The sequence below is a fragment of the Giraffa tippelskirchi genome, chromosome 14, assembly GCF_054371585.1.
Source record: "Giraffa tippelskirchi isolate mGirTip1 chromosome 14, T2T-mGirTip1v1.2.pri, whole genome shotgun sequence".
NCBI classification, from domain to species: domain Eukaryota; kingdom Metazoa; phylum Chordata; class Mammalia; order Artiodactyla; family Giraffidae; genus Giraffa; species Giraffa tippelskirchi.
The window spans coordinates 9,127,221-9,148,823 of NC_137288.1; the positions used below are offsets into that span (position 1 = coordinate 9,127,221).

The following is a 21,603-nucleotide window of genomic DNA, read 5'->3' on the forward strand; positions in this document are numbered from 1 at the left end:
TTCAGGAGATATCTCTTCGGGCCAGCTAGTAATTGTAGGATAAGCCTAATGAGTCTTCACAGGATGAAGAGAGTAACGTGCCAAGGTAGCAATCGATGTCCTCATTCGAGAGGATGAAGCTGGTGCTCAGAGAAGGGGGGAACTTGGCCACAGCAAGGAGGTGTGCACCCAGACAGAACCCCCAGATCCGGCCATTGGAGCTCAGGGAGGCCACTGGTGTGGCTTGTCCCTGTGGCAGGGGCCGAGGCACGCAGCCCACCCTGATTCCTGCGGGGGCCTGACTTGGGAAGTGCCATCTGGTAGCTTTGAGACTCACCAAACCAAATTGCACTGGAGAGAGGAGGGACACCTTCCTTCATCCACCCCCCACCCCCGCCGGATTCCCACATACCCTGACCCCTTTCTCCCGATTTCGGAGCCATTTCCAGAGTCCCGCTCATATGACCTCATTCGAAGTGCACTGTGGACGAGCTGCCATCTGCAGCTACTACCACAGCGGCCAAGGGCTTTAGCTCCCGACTACCTCCCTTCCTTTGGAACTTGGGGGCCCTCTACTCCCCACTTGCACACCACAGACCTTTGCTGAGGATTGTGGGGACCCTCACTCAGTTTGCAGTACGTTGTAGCCATCCCTGTCCTCTCTATACCTCCCTTGAAACTCAGCTTGTGAGCTCCTTTGGAGCAGCGTGGCCCACCTGGCTGCAACGGAAGAGACACAGCTGACAGTGAAACAACAGCTTAGATCTGAGACCCGGAAAGCTCTGTCAGAAGGGACCTCCCTCTTCACACCGTAGAGGCTGTAGGAGGCGCCAGGCTTTCGAACCAGTGCTGGGGCCAAAACGACTCCACAGCTGTTTTCCTTCCTGGGGAGGGTTCTGGCTCGAGTGGGAATGGCTCAAGTCTCCTAAGGTTCTGCAAGCCCACTGTGTGCAGATTCACGGTACACAGAGAGGAGAAGGTGGAGTCCTGCCCTGTAGGTGGTCACAGCTCACGGATGAGCCAGGCAGGCAGGCAGGCAGGGCATGAGAACACCTGAGCTGCCTTCATGAGTGAATGGTGTGGGGGCAGAGGAAGAGAAGCCGGTCTGCTCCCTCGTGTGGTGCCCCGGGCAGGTTGTCCCCAGAGGAAACCCTTACGACGGTGAGGACTATCACTGCTGTTTCCCAAGGGGTTCCGTCGGTGCGTGTCTTCCCCGGAGCGGTCAGGCCGTCTCTCAAGTACACGGGCCATGGGCATTGCCTCTCCTTGGAACTTCCCATGTGTTTCTCTTTTTTATGGAACAGTGATTTTCTAGAGGGGTTCTGGGCCACAAGGATGTTGGGTCATTTTCTAGCCTTCTGTCATGAAGAACGCTTTCCTGGGTGTTGGGGTGGTTTGTTGTTCCAGCTCCCTTTCTTGGCTTCTTTTGGGAGCTGGTGCAACAAGACGAGCTCAGCCTCTGCCTTCTGGCTGAGATGTCACCCTTGACACAGCAATGCCTGCCTGGAGATAATGATGGCAGTTGCCAAAAGGGCTTCGTTTGGCACATGGTATCTTGAAAGGACGTACACCGTCCTTTCAGATATCAAAGGCTAGTTCAAATGACATACAAATGAGAACTCTCCAATGGAGTCTTACAGTAGTTGGAGAGTCCAAAAAACACTCCTTCAGTCATTTCACTGAGAGTCATTGATTGGGGACACCAAGAATATAGGAAGGAATGCACAAAGAAAGGATGAAATTGTGTTCAGGATCGGGGGAAGGGATGAACAGGGCGTGCTTGCCTTGAATCCAGGCTTTGTTGGGGGGTGGGGCATAAAGATCAAACGGGTCTGAAACTACAAAGTGGTGATGGTAACACAGTATCACCAGAGTTACACAACAGTGTTCCCAAATTGCAACAATGATGAAAAAGTTTACTAATCCCAACTTAACCAACAAAAGTACAGGAAACCATACAAAAAATAAAACATCACCAGAAAGGTGGAAACAAAGCAAATGCAAAGCAGTTCAGGGGAAAGGAACTCCATGTCCCCTGGGGGCAGACCGAGTTGCCAGCGTCCACGGTGAGCAGACGGGGATGGAGGCTGCAGAGCCGACCGCTCCCCTGGACGTGGTGTTTCCGGCAAGGGCTCTGGGTGTCTGTCCAGAGCGGGGGCTCGTTCTCCCTGCAGGGGTGGGTGAGTCATCGTGGGCGTCTGGGTGTTGCGCGGGAGCCAGGGCAGGCTCTCCCTGCCGAGGCGGTGACTCCTCCTCTGCCTCGGGTTCTCCTGCCAGAGCCCGAGCAGGTAGAGGTGCACGTGGAGGTGGAGGTTCTGGCTGAGGGGGTGGGACATCAGTGCCTGGGGCTGGGGGTCCTGCAGGCATGGAGATCCGATCTGCCCGGTGTGCTGGCCAGTACCCAGCTGGCCTGGTGTCTCTGCGAGGGCAAGTCTCGGTTCTCCATCTGCCCTCGGTGGATCCCTGGGTCCTGCACCTGGAGCCAGCACCTCTGTAGGGACAGGTCTGGGAAGCGGAGCCTGGTTCCAGTTGGAGGCCAGTGCTAGAGCTGGGGGAGAAGCAAAGTTTGCCCACAGGCCAGCCTTGGCATGTGCGTCTCCCGGGACAGAAAGCTTCCAAGAGATTCCCAAAGAATACCCAGCGTCGGATGTCTTTTGGGACTGAAGTGTGCAAGATGGGGGGCGGGGGGGTGTGAGGCCAGCGCTTGCTGCAGGCCCAGCAGCAGCTTTCGGGGACTCGTCCCTGTGTAGCTCAGCACCCCCTCCCCACACACTCCCGTGCACCAGCCCCAGCGTCCTCACCTCTGTGCTCTGGCGTGCTGGGCTCCAGGTCCTCCTGCTGCCTCAGAGGCCGGTGTTCTCGGGACTCTGGGTCGGAGCCGGGTGTGCTGAGCTCCGTGGCAGCCTCAGACTGGGCCGCCGGGTGTATCCTGGGCGGTGTCTCGGCAGCAGGCCTTCCCCGCCTCCGCTTCTCCCCCGGTGGGGCTGATGCCTCCGTGGGCACGCTCACCTTTAGCCTGCACTGGGCCTCACGGGCGGGGGGGTGGTGCTCCGACCCCTCCCTCCGGGAGGTGGATGGGGTGTCCCCGTCCTCGGCCTCATCACGTGGGAAGCTCTGCAACGACAGTGACCGTCAGCCAGCCATGCTAGGAGTTTTCCGAGCTGGGCCTGGGCAGTGGAGCCGCTGCTTCTGCCTGCTCGAACTTCTCTTCCCAGAAGGGTCAGAGACGTGTGTCTGCTCAGATCCCCACCCGGGAGGAAAGAGACCCACCTGAGGGTGTGAGGTCCGCCTGGGCGGCCGCCGCTGCCCGCACTCTCCCCATCCCGCCCAGCCTGCTCTCCCCTGGGGTGTGGACACAACTTGTCCGCAGGCTTCTGACCCCACATCCGCCTGGGCTTCCTTGAGGGAGACACACCCCAAGAAACCCGCATCCACACACACAGGCAAAGGACCCGGTGTTTCCGGGTGGCATGGGAGAGGCGGCCTGGTCCGTCCTGGGGCTCCCCGTGTTACCTTTCTGTTTCTCCGGGCAAAGGGCCAGAGGCCTCTCGGGGGTGTCCTGAGCCAACGTCGACAGGGTGCCCGCGCACACTGCCTGTGAGCACTCCTGAGGCCCCGGCCTCTGGGCAGGGGCAAACAGCAGAACATCCTGGCAGCCAGTGAACTGGCTGGGGGCTCCTCTCCGCTCTGGAGGCCTGGATACCCGGGCTGCGGGTTCTGTTGGGTTCTGTTGCCGGCAGGTGACATCATCTCCTGGGGTTCGTGCTGAGGTCCCTTCCCCAAAACTTCCCAAGGGAATCTCTGGGTTTCTGACTGCTCGACCACCCCCCTTAGGCCATGTGCAGGCACAGTGACACCCACACAGCCCAGCCCACAGCCCTGGGGAGGCCTGGGTTCAGCCAGGGCCTGAGCTCCGAGGACCCCACTGCTCTCAGACCAGGCTCCTTCTTCTCATAAGTGGTGTGGCCCTGGACAAGCATATGCCCCTCAGGGTTGCCCCAGTCTCTCCATCTGCAGAGTGGTGGTCATTCTCCCATCTGCTTCCTAGGTCTGTCGGCCTACGAGCAGCTCCATGCCTTTCCACCTGGGGCCGATATCACGTGGAGCTTGTGCGCTGAGACTTCAGAAAGAAAGATTCCATCCAGGGCTGACACAGCACAGAATGGGGCAGAACGAGGCCTGGATGTGCCGTGGTACCCAGGAAAAGGCACTCCCCCTCCTGACTGTTTTGAGACCCCGCATCCAAGTTGGAGGACCGAAAGGAAGACTCGAAGGTCTCCCTCTCTTATAGAAAAGAGTAGCCAACTTTCTGCTCCTCTGTTTCCATTGAGATTCTGTTCAAGTGTCCCAGCTCGGCTTCTGCGGGTGGCTGAGCTTCTAATGGCTCCCTGCGTTCTTGTCTTTTCCTCTCCAAACCTTCCGTCCTTTTCCCCCTTCTGGGGTGGAAGGGCGCTGTCATTGCTTCTACCTTCGAGGCAGATTGAGGAAAAGTCTGGACCGTCGACTCCTTTCCTCTCTTTGGTTCCGTGTCTCTCTCTGGCTGTGTCCCTCTCTTTTCCTTTCTCAGTTCCGTCTGTGTCTTCCTCTTTCTCTCTCGTGTGTGGATGGATGGATGCTAGGGATGCACATGTATATGATTAGATGAGGGTTATGTTTTAGGGATAGGTTAGAGGGAGAGAAAGGCTTTAGGTCGGAGTTGGTCATGGGGGAAGGGTCAAGGGTGGTGGTGGTGTTGTTTCTTGGAATCTGAGTGCTGTGCATTCTTCGTCTCTTTCCATATGAACCCCTTCTCAGATACACCACTTGCAAGGAGTCTCTCATGTTCTGTTTCCTATCTTTTGCATTTGTGAATGCTTAGCTTCTCTGTTGTGAAGAGGTTCCATTGGATGGAAACCCATGGGTGTACTCCGTGTACCTCTTTGCCTTACTTGAAGAGACCCATTTCGACCTCCGCCCAGCAAATGGCAAGGAGACTCTGATGTTAAGGAGCCTTTGACCTACGCTTCTTTCTAGCTATCTCATGACATCAGTCTTTAGGGTGAGGTTTTCCCCCTATATTGAGGTGGTATGAGATCAAAACCAATAGCGTTCTTCAGATGTAGCTGTCTGGTTTTCCCATGGACATTGATTGAAGAGGCTTTCTTGTTCCCATTTGGATATTCTCCCCTTCTGTGTCAGAGATGAGTTGACCATGGATGCTGGGGTTTGTTTCTGGACCCTCCACTTTATTCCATCGATCTGGATCTGTGTGTGTTGTTGTATTCCCAATAGCATACTGTCCTGCTGCTGCTGCTGCGGCTAAGTCACTTCAGTCGTGTCTGACTCTGCGTGACCCCATGGCCTGCAGCCTACCAGGCTCCTCCGTCCAGGACGTTTTCCAGGCAAGAGTACTGGAGTGGGTCGCCATTGCCTTCTCCGATACTCTCCTGAGGATCCTAGTTTGGTCGTCTAATTTCCTTTCACACAACCTTGGATGTCCGTATCGGGGCTTTTTCGTCGGATTGTATTGACAGTTTAGGCTCTTTTCTGTCTCCGTACCCCTTTTGCAATTCTTTGTTCGGTGCGAAAATGCATTGGCATTTTGGGAGGAATAGCATCGAAGCTGTGGATTGCCTTGTGGGGCTGTGACATCATTTTCCCAATAGGAATTCTTTCAAGCCCTGAGCACAGCTTCTCTTTCCAGTGATTGGTGTGGGCTTGATCTTCCTTCTTCCATCTCTCGCCGTTTTGTGAGAACAGGTCCATCCTTCCCTTCTGGGTTAGATGGACTGGTGGGTATCACTTCAGTGAATGGCATTGTCAGTGGGGGTGATAATTCCCTTCTCGTTGGAAGACTTTGCTGTGAGTATTAGAAATGCAAGTGACTTCTCTTCCCCTTCCTCCCTGTCCATCTCTCAGAGCCACCGGGAAACAGAGGCCTCATCCACGGTCACACAGGCCTGAGGGGGTGCAACTAGACTGTTGTTTCTTCAGGCCCTCAGTGCTGGACATCATCCGGGATCCTCTGTGTGTGTCTTCCTCAGTCTGGTGTCCCTTCAGACCTTTCCCTAGTTTTCACAGGCTTGTTGTGTTGGTGTTCTTTGTCTGTTTGGAGACACATCCTTGATAAGCTTTGTGTTTCCACTCATTCGTCTCGCGATGTATGACCTGTCTTTTGCTTTTGTCATGAGGTCTTTCCCACAGTAGATATCTTTGATTTTGCAAAGTCCACTGTATTCTCTGGGTTTTTTTTTTTTTTTTTTTGTGGACTGGCTTTTAGTTTTGTGTGTGAAGACTCAAAGCACGTGTCCGGTTTCTGCTCATTGTTCTTCGAGATTTGTGACAAGTTTTCATGGAAAGTTTGTCTAGGGATAACTGGAAGTGAACTCGGTGTAAGGTGTCAAGTCTCCATCTCCATTCCTGTCATCCCCTGCAGTTTCCAATTCCCTGTTCCTGAGTGGTTTTAGAGACCTTGTGGGGAGTTTGGTTGCATTGGAGTTTGCATTTCCACCTTGATTCGATTCACACTGTTCTGCCCTCAGGGACACTGTCAAGGGGGAGTGAGGAGCAGCCTGCACTTCCAGCAGTGACCACACGGTGGGGCGAGTGCTGCTCTCCCCTCAGGGAGCCCCAGGCCACAGGCATCCCAGTGAGGAGCCAGCTCTGTGCTCAGCTGAAAGGAGTTAGTCTCCAGGAGCCTCTGAGCCCTTGCCTTTGGATCACCCAGGGTGGGCATTTACTGGGACAGAAAAAATTGCCCTGAATTCCATGGACGGAAGAGCCTGGCTGTGTAGAGTTCGTGAGTTGCTGCGAATCAGACACAACTGAGGACACAAAAATTCTATAGATTAAAACACTTTTTGGGGGTGGGGGGGAGTGAAAGGGGGGGATGTGGGTTTTTTTGTCTTATATAATAGCCAAGGGAAATCTAGTTTAAACCTAAATTCACATAGACGGGAAAGGTATAGCTCTCCGTCACCCTATTAAAAAAAAAAAAAAACTACTAAACTTTTCTGAAAGTTTATTTAGTAGCTTCCTTGAGCAGTTCATTGTGAAGCATTTTTTTTTTTTTCTGTGACATTGGCCTCATTAAAAAGCACGGTTTGCCTTTACTGGATAATTCTGTTCATTGGTTTCTTAGGGAACCTTGGTAATATTTGAGTTTCCTGGGGAGTATGGTCACATGACCTGGCCCTGGCCAATCGGTGCGTTCCACCTCCCTGGCCACTGTGATTGGCTCCGGGCTGGGGCAGTGCCCAATCGGGGCCCAGGGCCGGGCCTCCCGTTGGAAGCCAGGGGAAGACGAGCTGTCGTCCTGCTGGGGTAGGGGAAGGGGTGGGGCCGGGGGAGGTCAGGCTCCAGCAGTGGGAGGGGCGTGAGGCCCGCCTGCGGCAGTTGGTGACCTTCCTGCTCCCCTCAGGGCAGAGCCGCCGGCCTGAGAATGAGGGCGCTGCTGAGCCCAGGGCCTGGGATGGCCCGTTGCTGCTGTGGTCCCAGAGCTCCACCCGAGACCTGAGGGAAGCCGTCTGCCCGTGAGTCCTCTCCCGCTTGTCTGTCAGCTTGTTTGAACCATGCTGGGTTTTCTGCCCAGCTGGCTAAGGGGAGTCCCTGGAAATGCAAGGGTGTGGGTTTTGGCAGACTTCAGGGAAGACATGCCAGATGAGCCTGGGAGACTCCAGCTTAATCTGGATTCAGGAGATATCTCTTCGGGCCAGCTAGTAATTGTAGGATAAGCCTAATGAGTCTTCACAGGATGAAGAGAGTAACGTGCCAAGGTAGCAATCGATGTCCTCATTCGAGAGGATGAAGCTGGTGCTCAGAGAAGGGGGGAACTTGGCCACAGCAAGGAGGTGTGCACCCAGACAGAACCCCCAGATCCGGCCATTGGAGCTCAGGGAGGCCACTGGTGTGGCTTGTCCCTGTGGCAGGGGCCGAGGCACGCAGCCCACCCTGATTCCTGCGGGGGCCTGACTTGGGAAGTGCCATCTGGTAGCTTTGAGACTCACCAAACCAAATTGCACTGGAGAGAGGAGGGACACCTTCCTTCATCCACCCCCCACCCCCGCCGGATTCCCACATACCCTGACCCCTTTCTCCCGATTTCGGAGCCATTTCCAGAGTCCCGCTCATATGACCTCATTCGAAGTGCACTGTGGACGAGCTGCCATCTGCAGCTACTACCACAGCGGCCAAGGGCTTTAGCTCCCGACTACCTCCCTTCCTTTGGAACTTGGGGGCCCTCTACTCCCCACTTGCACACCACAGACCTTTGCTGAGGATTGTGGGGACCCTCACTCAGTTTGCAGTACGTTGTAGCCATCCCTGTCCTCTCTATACCTCCCTTGAAACTCAGCTTGTGAGCTCCTTTGGAGCAGCGTGGCCCACCTGGCTGCAACGGAAGAGACACAGCTGACAGTGAAACAACAGCTTAGATCTGAGACCCGGAAAGCTCTGTCAGAAGGGACCTCCCTCTTCACACCGTAGAGGCTGTAGGAGGCGCCAGGCTTTCGAACCAGTGCTGGGGCCAAAATGACTCCACAGCTGTTTTCCTTCCTGGGGAGGGTTCTGGCTCGAGTGGGAATGGCTCAAGTCTCCTAAGGTTCTGCAAGCCCACTGTGTGCAGATTCACGGTACACAGAGAGGAGAAGGTGGAGTCCTGCCCTGTAGGTGGTCACAGCTCACGGATGAGCCAGGCAGGCAGGCAGGCAGGGCATGAGAACACCTGAGCTGCCTTCATGAGTGAATGGTGTGGGGGCAGAGGAAGAGAAGCCGGTCTGCTCCCTCGTGTGGTGCCCCGGGCAGGTTGTCCCCAGAGGAAACCCTTACGACGGTGAGGACTATCACTGCTGTTTCCCAAGGGGTTCCGTCGGTGCGTGTCTTCCCCGGAGCGGTCAGGCCGTCTCTCAAGTACACGGGCCATGGGCATTGCCTCTCCTTGGAACTTCCCATGTGTTTCTCTTTTTTATGGAACAGTGATTTTCTAGAGGGGTTCTGGGCCACAAGGATGTTGGGTCATTTTCTAGCCTTCTGTCATGAAGAACGCTTTCCTGGGTGTTGGGGTGGTTTGTTGTTCCAGCTCCCGTTCTTGGCTTCTTTTGGGAGCTGGTGCAACAAGACGAGCTCAGCCTCTGCCTTCTGGCTGAGATGTCACCCTTGACACAGCAATGCCTGCCTGGAGATAATGATGGCAGTTGCCAAAAGGGCTTCGTTTGGCACATGGTATCTTGAAAGGACGTACACCGTCCTTTCAGATATCAAAGGCTAGTTCAAATGACATACAAATGAGAACTCTCCAATGGAGTCTTACAGTAGTTGGAGAGTCCAAAAAACACTCCTTCAGTCATTTCACTGAGAGTCATTGATTGGGGACACCAAGAATATAGGAAGGAATGCACAAAGAAAGGATGAAATTGTGTTCAGGATCGGGGGAAGGGATGAACAGGGCGTGCTTGCCTTGAATCCAGGCTTTGTTGGGGGGTGGGGCATAAAGATCAAACGGGTCTGAAACTACAAAGTGGTGATGGTAACACAGTATCACCAGAGTTACACAACAGTGTTCCCAAATTGCAACAATGATGAAAAAGTTTACTAATCCCAACTTAACCAACAAAAGTACAGGAAACCATACAAAAAAAAAAAATCACCAGAAAGGTGGAAACAAACCAAATGCAAAGCAGTTCAGGGGAAAGGAACTCCATGTCCCCTGGGGGCAGACCGAGTTGCCAGCGTCCACGGTGAGCAGACGGGGATGGAGGCTGCAGAGCCGACCGCTCCCCTGGACGTGGTGTTTCCGGCAAGGGCTCTGGGTGTCTGTCCAGAGCGGGGGCTCGTTCTCCCTGCAGGGGTGGGTGAGTCATCGTGGGCGTCTGGGTGTTGCACGGGAGCCAGGGCAGGCTCTCCCTGCCGAGGCGGTGACTCCTCCTCTGCCTCGGGTTCTCCTGCCAGAGCCCGAGCAGGTAGAGGTGCACGTGGAGGTGGAGGTTCTGGCTGAGGGGGTGGGACATCAGTGCCTGGGGCTGGGGGTCCTGCAGGCATGGAGATCCGATCTGCCCGGTGTGCTGGCCAGTACCCAGCTGGCCTGGTGTCTCTGCGAGGGCAAGTCTCGGTTCTCCATCTGCCCTCGGTGGATCCCTGGGTCCTGCACCTGGAGCCAGCACCTCTGTAGGGACAGGTCTGGGAAGCGGAGCCTGGTTCCAGTTGGAGGCCAGTGCTAGAGCTGGGGGAGAAGCAAAGTTTGCCCACAGGCCAGCCTTGGCATGTGCGTCTCCCGGGACAGAAAGCTTCCAAGACATTCCCAAAGAATACCCAGCGTCGGATGTCTTTTGGGACTGAAGTGTGCAAGATGGGGGGCGGGGGGTGTGAGGCCAGCGCTTGCTGCAGGCCCAGCAGCAGCTTTCGGGGACTCGTCCCTGTGTAGCTCAGCACCCCCTCCCCACACACTCCCGTGCACCAGCCCCAGCGTCCTCACCTCTGTGCTCTGGCGTGCTGGGCTCCAGGTCCTCCTGCTGCCTCAGAGGCCGGGGTTCTCGGGACTCTGGGTCGGAGCCGGGTGTGCTGAGCTCCGTGGCAGCCTCAGACTGGGCCGCCGGGTGTATCCTGGGCGGTGTCTCGGCAGCAGGCCTTCCCCGCCTCCGCTTCTCCCCCGGTGGGGCTGATGCCTCCGTGGGCACGCTCACCTGGAGCCTGCACTGGGCCTCACGGGCGGGGGGGGGGTGCTCCGACCCCTCCCTCCGGGAGGTGGATGGGGTGTCCCCGTCCTCGGCCTCATCACGTGGGAAGCTCTGCAACGACAGTGACCGTCAGCCAGCCATGCTAGGAGTTTTCCGAGCTGGGCCTGGGCAGTGGAGCCGCTGCTTCTGCCTGCTCGAACTTCTCTTCCCAGAAGGGTCAGAGACGTGTGTCTGCTCAGATCCCCACCCGGGAGGAAAGAGACCCACCTGAGGGTGTGAGGTCCGCCTGGGCGGCCGCCACTGCCCGCACTCTCCCCATCCCGCCCAGCCTGCTCTCCCCTGGGGTGTGGACACAACTTGTCCGCAGGCTTCTGACCCCACATCCGCCTGGGCTTCCTTGAGGGAGACACACCCCAAGAAACCCGCATCCACACACACAGGCAAAGGACCTGCTGTTTCCGGGTGGCATGGGAGAGGCGGCCTGGTCCGTCCTGGGGCTCCCCGTGTTACCTTTCTGTTTCTCCGGGCAAAGGGCCAGAGGCCTCTCGGGGGTGTCCTGAGCCAACGTCGACAGGGTGCCCGCGCACACTGCCTGTGAGCACTCCTGAGGCCCCGGCCTCTGGGCAGGGGCAAACAGCAGAACATCCTGGCAGCCAGTGAACTGGCTGGGGGCTCCTCTCCGCTCTGGAGGCCTGGATACCCGGGCTGCGGGTTCTGTTGGGTTCTGTTGCCGGCAGGTGACATCATCTCCTGGGGTTCGTGCTGAGGTCCCTTCCCCAAAACTTCCCAAGGGAATCTCTGGGTTTCTGACTGCGCGACCACCCCCCTTGGGCCATGTGCAGGCACAGTGACACCCACACAGCCCAGCCCACAGCCCTGGGGAGGCCTGGGTTCAGCCAGGGCCTGAGCTCCGAGGACCCCACTGCTCTCAGACCAGGCTCCTTCTTCTCATAAGTGGTGTGGCCCTGGACAAGCATATGCCCCTCAGGGTTGCCCCAGTCTCTCCATCTGCAGAGCGGTGGTCATTCTCCCATCTGCTTCCTAGGTCTGTCGGCCTACGAGCAGCTCCATGCCTTTCCACCTGGGGCCGATATCACGTGGAGCTTGTGCGCTGAGACTTCAGAAAGAAAGATTCCATCCAGGGCTGACACAGCACAGAATGGGGCAGAACGAGGCCTGGATGCGCCGTGGTACCCAGGAAAAGGCACTCCCCCTCCTGACTGTTTTGAGACCCTGCATCCAAGTTGGAGGACCGAAAGGAAGACTCGAAGGTCTCCCTCTCTTATAGAAAAGAGTAGCCAACTTTCTGCTCCTCTGTTTCCATTGAGATTCTGTTCAAGTGTCCCAGCTCGGCTTCTGCGGGTGGCTGAGCTTCTAATGGCTCCCTGCGTTCTTGTCTTTTCCTCTTCAAACCTTCCGTCCTTTTCCCCCTTCTGGGGTGGAAGGGCGCTGTCATTGCTTCTACCTTCGAGGCAGATTGAGGAAAAGTCTGGACCGTCGACTCCTTTCCTCTCTTTGGTTCCGTGTCTCTCTCTGGCTGTGTCCCTCTCTTTTCCTTTCTCAGTTCCGTCTGTGTCTTCCTCTTTCTCTCTCGTGTGTGGATGGATGGATGCTAGGGATGCACATGTATATGATTAGATGAGGGTTATGTTTTAGGGATAGGTTAGAGGGAGAGAAAGGCTTTAGGTCGGAGTTGGTCATGGGGGAAGGGTCAAGGGTGGTGGTGGTGTTGTTTCTTGGAATCTGAGTGCTGTGCATTCTTCGTCTCTTTCCATATGAACCCCTTCTCAGATACACCACTTGCAAGGAGTCTCTCATGTTTTGTTTCCTATCTTTTGCATTTGTGAATGCTTAGCTTCTCTGTTGTGAAGAGGTTCCATTGGATGGAAACCCATGGGTGTACTTCGTGTACCTCTTTGCCTTACTTGAAGAGACCCATTTCGACCTCCGCCCAGCAAATGGCAAGGAGACTCTGATGTTAAGGAGCCTTTGACCTACGCTTCTTTCTAGCTATCTCATGACATCAGTCTTTAGGGTGAGGTTTTCCCCCTATATTGAGGTGGTATGAGATCAAAACCAATAGCGTTCTTCAGATGTAGCTGTCTGGTTTTCCCATGGACATTGATTGAAGAGGCTTTCTTGTTCCCATTTGGATATTCTCCCCTTCTGTGTCAGAGATGAGTTGACCATGGATGCTGGGGTTTGTTTCTGGACCCTCCACTTTATTCCATCGATCTGGATCTGTGTGTGTTGTTGTATTCCCAATAGCATACTGTCCTGCTGCTGCTGCTGCGGCTAAGTCACTTCAGTCGTGTCTGACTCTGCGTGACCCCATGGCCTGCAGCCTACCAGGCTCCTCCGTCCAGGACATTTTCCAGGCAAGAGTACTGGAGTGGGTCGCCATTGCCTTCTCCGATACTCTCCTGAGGATCCTAGTTTGGTCGTCTAATTTCCTTTCACACAACCTTGGATGTCCGTATCGGGGCTTTTTCGTCGGATTGTATTGACAGTTTAGGCTCTTTTCTGTCTCCGTACCCCTTTTGCAATTCTTTGTTCGGTGCGAAAATGCATTGGCATTTTGGGAGGAATAGCATCGAAGCTGTGGATTGCCTTGTGGGGCTGTGACATCATTTTCCCAATAGGAATTCTTTCAAGCCCTGAGCACAGCTTCTCTTTCCAGTGATTGGTGTGGGCTTGATCTTCCTTCTTCCATCTCTCGCCGTTTTGTGAGAACAGGTCCATCCTTCCCTTCTGGGTTAGATGGACTGGTGGGTATCACTTCAGTGAATGGCATTGTCAGTGGGGGTGATAATTCCCTTCTCGTTGGAAGACTTTGCTGTGAGTATTAGAAATGCAAGTGACTTCTCTTCCCCTTCCTCCCTGTCCATCTCTCAGAGCCACCGGGAAACAGAGGCCTCATCCACGGTCACACAGGCCTGAGGGGGTGCAACTAGACTGTTGTTTCTTCAGGCCCTCAGTGCTGGACATCATCCGGGATCCTCTGTGTGTGTCTTCCTCAGTCTGGTGTCCCTTCAGACCTTTCCCTAGTTTTCACAGGCTTGTTGTGTTGGTGTTCTTTGTCTGTTTGGAGACACATCCTTGATAAGCTTTGTGTTTCCACTCATTCGTCTCGCGATGTATGACCTGTCTTTTGCTTTTGTCATGAGGTCTTTCCCACAGTAGATATCTTTGATTTTGCAAAGTCCACTGTATTCTCTGGGTTTTTTTTTTTGTGTGGACTGGCTTTTAGTTTTGTGTGTGAAGACTCAAAGCACGTGTCCGGTTTCTGCTCATTGTTCTTCGAGATTTGTGACAAGTTTTCATGGAAAGTTTGTCTAGGGATAACTGGAAGTGAACTCGGTGTAAGGTGTCAAGTCTCCATCTCCATTCCTGTCATCCCCTGCAGTTTCCAATTCCCTGTTCCTGAGTGGTTTTAGAGACCTTGTGGGGAGTTTGGTTTCATTGGAGTTTGCATTTCCACCTTGATTCGATTCACACTGTTCTGCCCTCAGGGACACTGTCAAGGGGGAGTGAGGAGCAGCCTGCACTTCCAGCAGTGACCACACGGTGGGGCGAGTGCTGCTCTCCCCTCAGGGAGCCCCAGGCCACAGGCATCCCAGTGAGGAGCCAGCTCTGTGCTCAGCTGAAAGGAGTTAGTCTCTCAGGAGCCTCTGAGCCCTTGCCTTTGGATCACCCAGGGTGGGCATTTACTGGGACAGAAAAAATTGCCCTGAATTCCATGGACGGAAGAGCCTGGCTGTGTAGAGTTCGTGAGTTGCCGCGAATCAGACACAACTGAGGACACAAAAATTCTATAGATTAAAACACTTTTTGGGGGTGGGGGGGAGTGAAAGGGGGGGATGTGGGTTTTTTTGTCTTATATAATAGCCAAGAGAAATCTAGTTTAAACCTAAATTCACATAGACGGGAAAGGTATAGCTCTCCATCACCCTATTAAAAAAAAAAAAAAAACTACTAAACTTTTCTGAAAGTTTATTTAGTAGCTTCCTTGAGCAGTTCATTGTGAAGCATTTTTCTTTTTTTTTCTGTGACATTGGCCTCATTAAAAAGCACGGTTTGCCTTTACTGGATAATTCTGTTCATTGGTTTCTTAGGGAACCTTGGTAATATTTGAGTTTCCTGGGGAGTATGGTCACATGACCTGGCCCTGGCCAATCGGTGCGTTCCACCTCCCTGGCCACTGTGATTGGCTCCGGGCTGGGGCAGTGCCCAATCGGGGCCCAGGGCCGGGCCTCCCGTTGGAAGCCAGGGGAAGACGAGCTGTCGTCCTGCTGGGGTAGGGGAAGGGGTGGGGCCGGGGGAGGTCAGGCTCCAGCAGTGGGAGGGGCGTGAGGCCCGCCTGCGGCAGTTGGTGACCTTCCTGCTCCCCTCAGGGCAGAGCCGCCGGCCTGAGAATGAGGGCGCTGCTGAGCCCAGGGCCTGGGATGGCCCGTTGCTGCTGTGGTCCCAGAGCTCCACCCGAGACCTGAGGGAAGCCGTCTGCCCGTGAGTCCTCTCCCGCTTGTCTGTCAGCTTGTTTGAAGCATGCTGGGTTTTCTGCCCAGCTGGCTAAGGGGAGTCCCTGGAAATGCAAGGGTGTGGGTTTTGGCAGACTTCAGGGAAGACATGCCAGATGAGCCTGGGAGACTCCAGCTTAATCTGGATTCAGGAGATATCTCTTCGGGCCAGCTAGTAATTGTAGGATAAGCCTAATGAGTCTTCACAGGATGAAGAGAGTAACGTGCCAAGGTAGCAATCGATGTCCTCATTCGAGAGGATGAAGCTGGTGCTCAGAGAAGGGGGGAACTTGGCCACAGCAAGGAGGTGTGCACCCAGACAGAACCCCCAGATCCGGCCATTGGAGCTCAGGGAGGCCACTGGTGTGGCTTGTCCCTGTGGCAGGGGCCGAGGCACGCAGCCCACCCTGATTCCTGCGGGGGCCTGACTTGGGAAGTGCCATCTGGTAGCTTTGAGACTCACCAAACCAAATTGCACTGGAGAGAGGAGGGACACCTTCCTTCATCCACCCCCCACCCCCGCCGGATTCCCACATACCCTGACCCCTTTCTCCCGATTTCGGAGCCATTTCCAGAGTCCCGCTCATATGACCTCATTCGAAGTGCACTGTGGACGAGCTGCCATCTGCAGCTACTACCACAGCGGCCAAGGGCTTTAGCTCCCGACTACCTCCCTTCCTTTGGAACTTGGGGGCCCTCTACTCCCCACTTGCACACCACAGACCTTTGCTGAGGATTGTGGGGACCCTCACTCAGTTTGCAGTACGTTGTAGCCATCCCTGTCCTCTCTATACCTCCCTTGAAACTCAGCTTGTGAGCTCCTTTGGAGCAGCGTGGCCCACCTGGCTGCAACGGAAGAGACACAGCTGACAGTGAAACAACAGCTTAGATCTGAGACCCGGAAAGCTCTGTCAGAAGGGACCTCCCTCTTCACACCGTAGAGGCTGTAGGAGGCGCCAGGCTTTCGAACCAGTGCTGGGGCCAAAATGACTCCACAGCTGTTTTCCTTCCTGGGGAGGGTTCTGGCTCGAGTGGGAATGGCTCAAGTCTCCTAAGGTTCTGCAAGCCCACTGTGTGCAGATTCACGGTACACAGAGAGGAGAAGGTGGAGTCCTGCCCTGTAGGTGGTCACAGCTCACGGATGAGCCAGGCAGGCAGGCAGGCAGGGCATGAGAACACCTGAGCTGCCTTCATGAGTGAATGGTGTGGGGGCAGAGGAAGAGAAGCCGGTCTGCTCCCTCGTGTGGTGCCCCGGGCAGGTTGTCCCCAGAGGAAACCCTTACGACGGTGAGGACTATCACTGCTGTTTCCCAAGGGGTTCCGTCGGTGCGTGTCTTCCCCGGAGCGGTCAGGCCGTCTCTCAAGTACACGGGCCATGGGCATTGCCTCTCCTTGGAACTTCCCATGTGTTTCTCTTTTTTATGGAACAGTGATTTTCTAGAGGGGTTCTGGGCCACAAGGATGTTGGGTCATTTTCTAGCCTTCTGTCATGAAGAACGCTTTCCTGGGTGTTGGGGTGGTTTGTTGTTCCAGCTCCCGTTCTTGGCTTCTTTTGGGAGCTGGTGCAACAAGACGAGCTCAGCCTCTGCCTTCTGGCTGAGATGTCACCCTTGACACAGCAATGCCTGCCTGGAGATAATGATGGCAGTTGCCAAAAGGGCTTCGTTTGGCACATGGTATCTTGAAAGGACGTACACCGTCCTTTCAGATATCAAAGGCTAGTTCAAATGACATACAAATGAGAACTCTCCAATGGAGTCTTACAGTAGTTGGAGAGTCCAAAAAACACTCCTTCAGTCATTTCACTGAGAGTCATTGATTGGGGACACCAAGAATATAGGAAGGAATGCACAAAGAAAGGATGAAATTGTGTTCAGGATCGGGGGAAGGGATGAACAGGGCGTGCTTGCCTTGAATCCAGGCTTTGTTGGGGGGTGGGGCATAAAGATCAAACGGGTCTGAAACTACAAAGTGGTGATGGTAACACAGTATCACCAGAGTTACACAACAGTGTTCCCAAATTGCAACAATGATGAAAAAGTTTACTAATCCCAACTTAACCAACAAAAGTACTGGAAACCATACAAAAAATAAAACATCACCAGAAAGGTGGAAACAAAGCAAATGCAAAGCAGTTCAGGGGAAAGGAACTCCATGTCCCCTGGGGGCAGACCGAGTTGCCAGCGTCCACGGTGAGCAGACGGGGATGGAGGCTGCAGAGCCGACCGCTCCCCTGGACGTGGTGTTTCCGGCAAGGGCTCTGGGTGTCTGTCCAGAGCGGGGGCTCGTTCTCCCTGCAGGGGTGGGTGAGTCATCGTGGGCGTCTGGGTGTTGCGCGGGAGCCAGGGCAGGCTCTCCCTGCCGAGGCGGTGACTCCTCCTCTGCCTCGGGTTCTCCTGCCAGAGCCCGAGCAGGTAGAGGTGCACGTGGAGGTGGAGGTTCTGGCTGAGGGGGTGGGACATCAGTGCCTGGGGCTGGGGGTCCTGCAGGCATGGAGATCCGATCTGCCCGGTGTGCTGGCCAGTACCCAGCTGGCCTGGTGTCTCTGCGAGGGCAAGTCTCGGTTCTCCATCTGCCCTCGGTGGATCCCTGGGTCCTGCACCTGGAGCCAGCACCTCTGTAGGGACAGGTCTGGGAAGCGGAGCCTGGTTCCAGTTGGAGGCCAGTGCTAGAGCTGGGGGAGAAGCAAAGTTTGCCCACAGGCCAGCCTTGGCATGTGCGTCTCCCGGGACAGAAAGCTTCCAAGAGATTCCCAAAGAATACCCAGCGTCGGATGTCTTTTGGGACTGAAGTGTGCAAGATGGGGGGCGGGGGGTGTGAGGCCAGCGCTTGCTGCAGGCCCAGCAGCAGCTTTCGGGGACTCGTCCCTGTGTAGCTCAGCACCCCCTCCCCACACACTCCCGTGCACCAGCCCCAGCGTCCTCACCTCTGTGCTCTGGCGTGCTGGGCTCCAGGTCCTCCTGCTGCCTCAGAGGCCGGGGTTCTCGGGACTCTGGGTCGGAGCCGGGTGTGCTGAGCTCCGTGGCAGCCTCAGACTGGGCCGCCGGGTGTATCCTGGGCGGTGTCTCGGCAGCAGGCCTTCCCCGCCTCCGCTTCTCCCCCGGTGGGGCTGATGCCTCCGTGGGCACGCTCACCTGGAGCCTGCACTGGGCCTCACGGGCGGGGGGGTGGTGCTCCGACCCCTCCCTCCGGGAGGTGGATGGGGTGTCCCCGTCCTCGGCCTCATCACGTGGGAAGCTCTGCAACGACAGTGACCGTCAGCCAGCCATGCTAGGAGTTTTCCGAGCTGGGCCTGGGCAGTGGAGCCGCTGCTTCTGCCTGCTCGAACTTCTCTTCCCAGAAGGGTCAGAGACGTGTGTCTGCTCAGATCCCCACCCGGGAGGAAAGAGACCCACCTGAGGGTGTGAGGTCCGCCTGGGCGGCCGCCGCTGCCCGCACTCTCCCCATCCCGCCCAGCCTGCTCTCCCCTGGGGTGTGGACACAACTTGTCCGCAGGCTTCTGACCCCACATCCGCCTGGGCTTCCTTGAGGGAGACACACCCCAAGAAACCCGCATCCACACACACAGGCAAAGGACCCGCTGTTTCCGGGTGGCATGGGAGAGGCGGCCTGGTCCGTCCTGGGGCTCCCCGTGTTACCTTTCTGTTTCTCCGGGCAAAGGGCCAGAGGCCTCTCGGGGGTGTCCTGAGCCAACGTCGACAGGGTGCCCGCGCACACTGCCTGTGAGCACTCCTGAGGCCCCGGCCTCTGGGCAGGGGCAAACAGCAGAACATCCTGGCAGCCAGTGAACTGGCTGGGGGCTCCTCTCCGCTCTGGAGGCCTGGATACCCGGGCTGCGGGTTCTGTTGGGTTCTGTTGCCGGCAGGTGACATCATCTCCTGGGGTTCGTGCTGAGGTCCCTTCCCCAAAACTTCCCAAGGGAATCTCTGGGTTTCTGACTGCGCGACCACCCCCCTTGGGCCATGTGCAGGCACAGTGACACCCACACAGCCCAGCCCACAGCCCTGGGGAGGCCTGGGTTCAGCCAGGGCCTGAGCTCCGAGGACCCCACTGCTCTCAGACCAGGCTCCTTCTTCTCATAAGTGGTGTGGCCCTGGACAAGCATATGCCCCTCAGGGTTGCCCCAGTCTCTCCATCTGCAGAGCGGTGGTCATTCTCCCATCTGCTTCCTAGGTCTGTCGGCCTACGAGCAGCTCCATGCCTTTCCACCTGGGGCCGATATCACGTGGAGCTTGTGCGCTGAGACTTCAGAAAGAAAGATTCCATCCAGGGCTGACACAGCACAGAATGGGGCAGAACGAGGCCTGGATGCGCCGTGGTACCCAGGAAAAGGCACTCCCCCTCCTGACTGTTTTGAGACCCCGCATCCAAGTTGGAGGACCGAAAGGAAGACTCGAAGGTCTCCCTCTCTTATAGAAAAGAGTAGCCAACTTTCTGCTCCTCTGTTTCCATTGAGATTCTGTTCAAGTGTCCCAGCTCGGCTTCTGCGGGTGGCTGAGCTTCTAATGGCTCCCTGCGTTCTTGTCTTTTCCTCTCCAAACCTTCCGTCCTTTTCCCCCTTCTGGGGTGGAAGGGCGCTGTCATTGCTTCTACCTTCGAGGCAGATTGAGGAAAAGTCTGGACCGTCGACTCCTTTCCTCTCTTTGGTTCCGTGTCTCTCTCTGGCTGTGTCCCTCTCTTTTCCTTTCTCAGTTCCGTCTGTGTCTTCCTCTTTCTCTCTCGTGTGTGGATGGATGGATGCTAGGGATGCACATGTATATGATTAGATGAGGGTTATGTTTTAGGGATAGGTTAGAGGGAGAGAAAGGCTTTAGGTCGGAGTTGGTCATGGGGGAAGGGTCAAGGGTGGTGGTGGTGTTGTTTCTTGGAATCTGAGTGCTGTGCATTCTTCGTCTCTTTCCATATGAACCCCTTCTCAGATACACCACTTGCAAGGAGTCTCTCATGTTTTGTTTCCTATCTTTTGCATTTGTGAATGCTTAGCTTCTCTGTTGTGAAGAGGTTCCATTGGATGGAAACCCATGGGTGTACTTCGTGTACCTCTTTGCCTTACTTGAAGAGACCCATTTCGACCTCCGCCCAGCAAATGGCAAGGAGACTCTGATGTTAAGGAGCCTTTGACCTACGCTTCTTTCTAGCTATCTCATGACATCAGTCTTTAGGGTGAGGTTTTCCCCCTATATTGAGGTGGTATGAGATCAAAACCAATAGCGTTCTTCAGATGTAGCTGTCTGGTTTTCCCATGGACATTGATTGAAGAGGCTTTCTTGTTCCCATTTGGATATTCTCCCCTTCTGTGTCAGAGATGAGTTGACCATGGATGCTGGGGTTTGTTTCTGGACCCTCCACTTTATTCCATCGATCTGGATCTGTGTGTGTTGTTGTATTCCCAATAGCATACTGTCCTGCTGCTGCTGCTGCGGCTAAGTCACTTCAGTCGTGTCTGACTCTGCGCGACCCCATGGCCTGCAGCCTACCAGGCTCCTCCGTCCAGGACATTTTCCAGGCAAGAGTACTGGAGTGGGTCGCCATTGCCTTCTCCGATACTCTCCTGAGGATCCTAGTTTGGTCGTCTAATTTCCTTTCACACAACCTTGGATGTCCGTATCGGGGCTTTTTCGTCGGATTGTATTGACAGTTTAGGCTCTTTTCTGTCTCCGTACCCCTTTTGCAATTCTTTGTTCGGTGCGAAAATGCATTGGCATTTTGGGAGGAATAGCATCGAAGCTGTGGATTGCCTTGTGGGGCTGTGACATCATTTTCCCAATAGGAATTCTTTCAAGCCCTGAGCACAGCTTCTCTTTCCAGTGATTGGTGTGGGCTTGATCTTCCTTCTTCCATCTCTCGCCGTTTTGTGAGAACAGGTCCATCCTTCCCTTCTGGGTTAGATGGACTGGTGGGTATCACTTCAGTGAATGGCATTGTCAGTGGGGATGATAATTCCCTTCTCGTTGGAAGACTTTGCTGTGAGTATTAGAAATGCAAGTTACTTCTCTTCCCCTTCCTCCCTGTCCATCTCTCAGAGCCACCGGGAAACAAAGGCCTCATCCACGGTCACACAGGCCTGAGGGGGTGCAACTAGACTGTTGTTTCTTCAGGCCCTCAGTGCTGGACATCATCCGGGATCCTCTGTGTGTGTCTTCCTCAGTCTGGTGTCCCTTCAGACCTTTCCCTAGTTTTCACAGGCTTGTTGTGTTGGTGTTCTTTGTCTGTTTGGAGACACATCCTTGATAAGCTTTGTGTTTCCACTCATTCGTCTCGCGATGTATGACCTGTCTTTTGCTTTTGTCATGAGGTCTTTCCCACAGTAGATATCTTTGATTTTGCAAAGTCCACTGTATTCTCTGGGTTTTTTTTTTTTTTTGTGGACTGGCTTTTAGTTTTGTGTGTGAAGACTCAAAGCACGTGTCCGGTTTCTGCTCATTGTTCTTCGAGATTTGTGACAAGTTTTCATGGAA

At 55.1% G+C, this 21,603-nt stretch overlaps 2 protein-coding genes and 1 long non-coding RNA gene across 5 annotated transcripts in view; 1 reads left to right on the top strand and 2 right to left on the bottom strand.

Annotated features, from left to right (window-relative positions):
• LOC145534148 (uncharacterized) overlaps positions 1 to 21,603 on the top strand; it is a 770,273-nt gene that overhangs the window by 527,592 nt on the left and 221,078 nt on the right. The window contains exons 69-70 of the long non-coding RNA XR_014074274.1: positions 7,379 to 7,490; positions 15,023 to 15,134. This is a non-coding gene — a long non-coding RNA (uncharacterized LOC145534148). The remainder of the gene's footprint in view (positions 1 to 7,378; positions 7,491 to 15,022; positions 15,135 to 21,603) is intronic.
• On the bottom strand, positions 203 to 11,338 carry LOC145534017 (uncharacterized). 3 transcript variants are annotated; one of them, XM_081561383.1, is made up of 3 exons: positions 11,139 to 11,338; positions 10,427 to 10,739; positions 203 to 2,527 (listed from the first exon to the last, which is right to left on the bottom strand). In XM_081561383.1, exons 1-3 carry the CDS (start codon positions 11,271 to 11,273, stop codon positions 1,899 to 1,901), a joined length of 1,077 nt encoding a protein of 358 aa, XP_081417509.1. In that variant the 5' UTR covers positions 11,274 to 11,338; the 3' UTR covers positions 203 to 1,898. The 3 variants fall into 3 exon arrangements, with proteins under 3 accessions (XP_081417509.1, XP_081417508.1, XP_081417510.1); XM_081561382.1 differs by lacking the exons at positions 10,427 to 10,739; positions 11,139 to 11,338 and adding exons at positions 2,781 to 3,093; positions 3,493 to 6,952; XM_081561384.1 differs by lacking the exon at positions 203 to 2,527 and adding an exon at positions 4,890 to 10,174 and having other exon boundaries at positions 11,139 to 11,324.
• On the bottom strand, positions 17,167 to 18,982 carry LOC145534096 (uncharacterized). Its single transcript, XM_081561463.1, has 3 exons — positions 18,784 to 18,982; positions 18,072 to 18,384; positions 17,167 to 17,819 (listed from the first exon to the last, which is right to left on the bottom strand). The coding sequence occupies exons 1-3, from the start codon at positions 18,916 to 18,918 to the stop codon at positions 17,191 to 17,193; spliced, it is 1,077 nt and encodes a 358-aa protein (XP_081417589.1). The 5' UTR covers positions 18,919 to 18,982; the 3' UTR covers positions 17,167 to 17,190.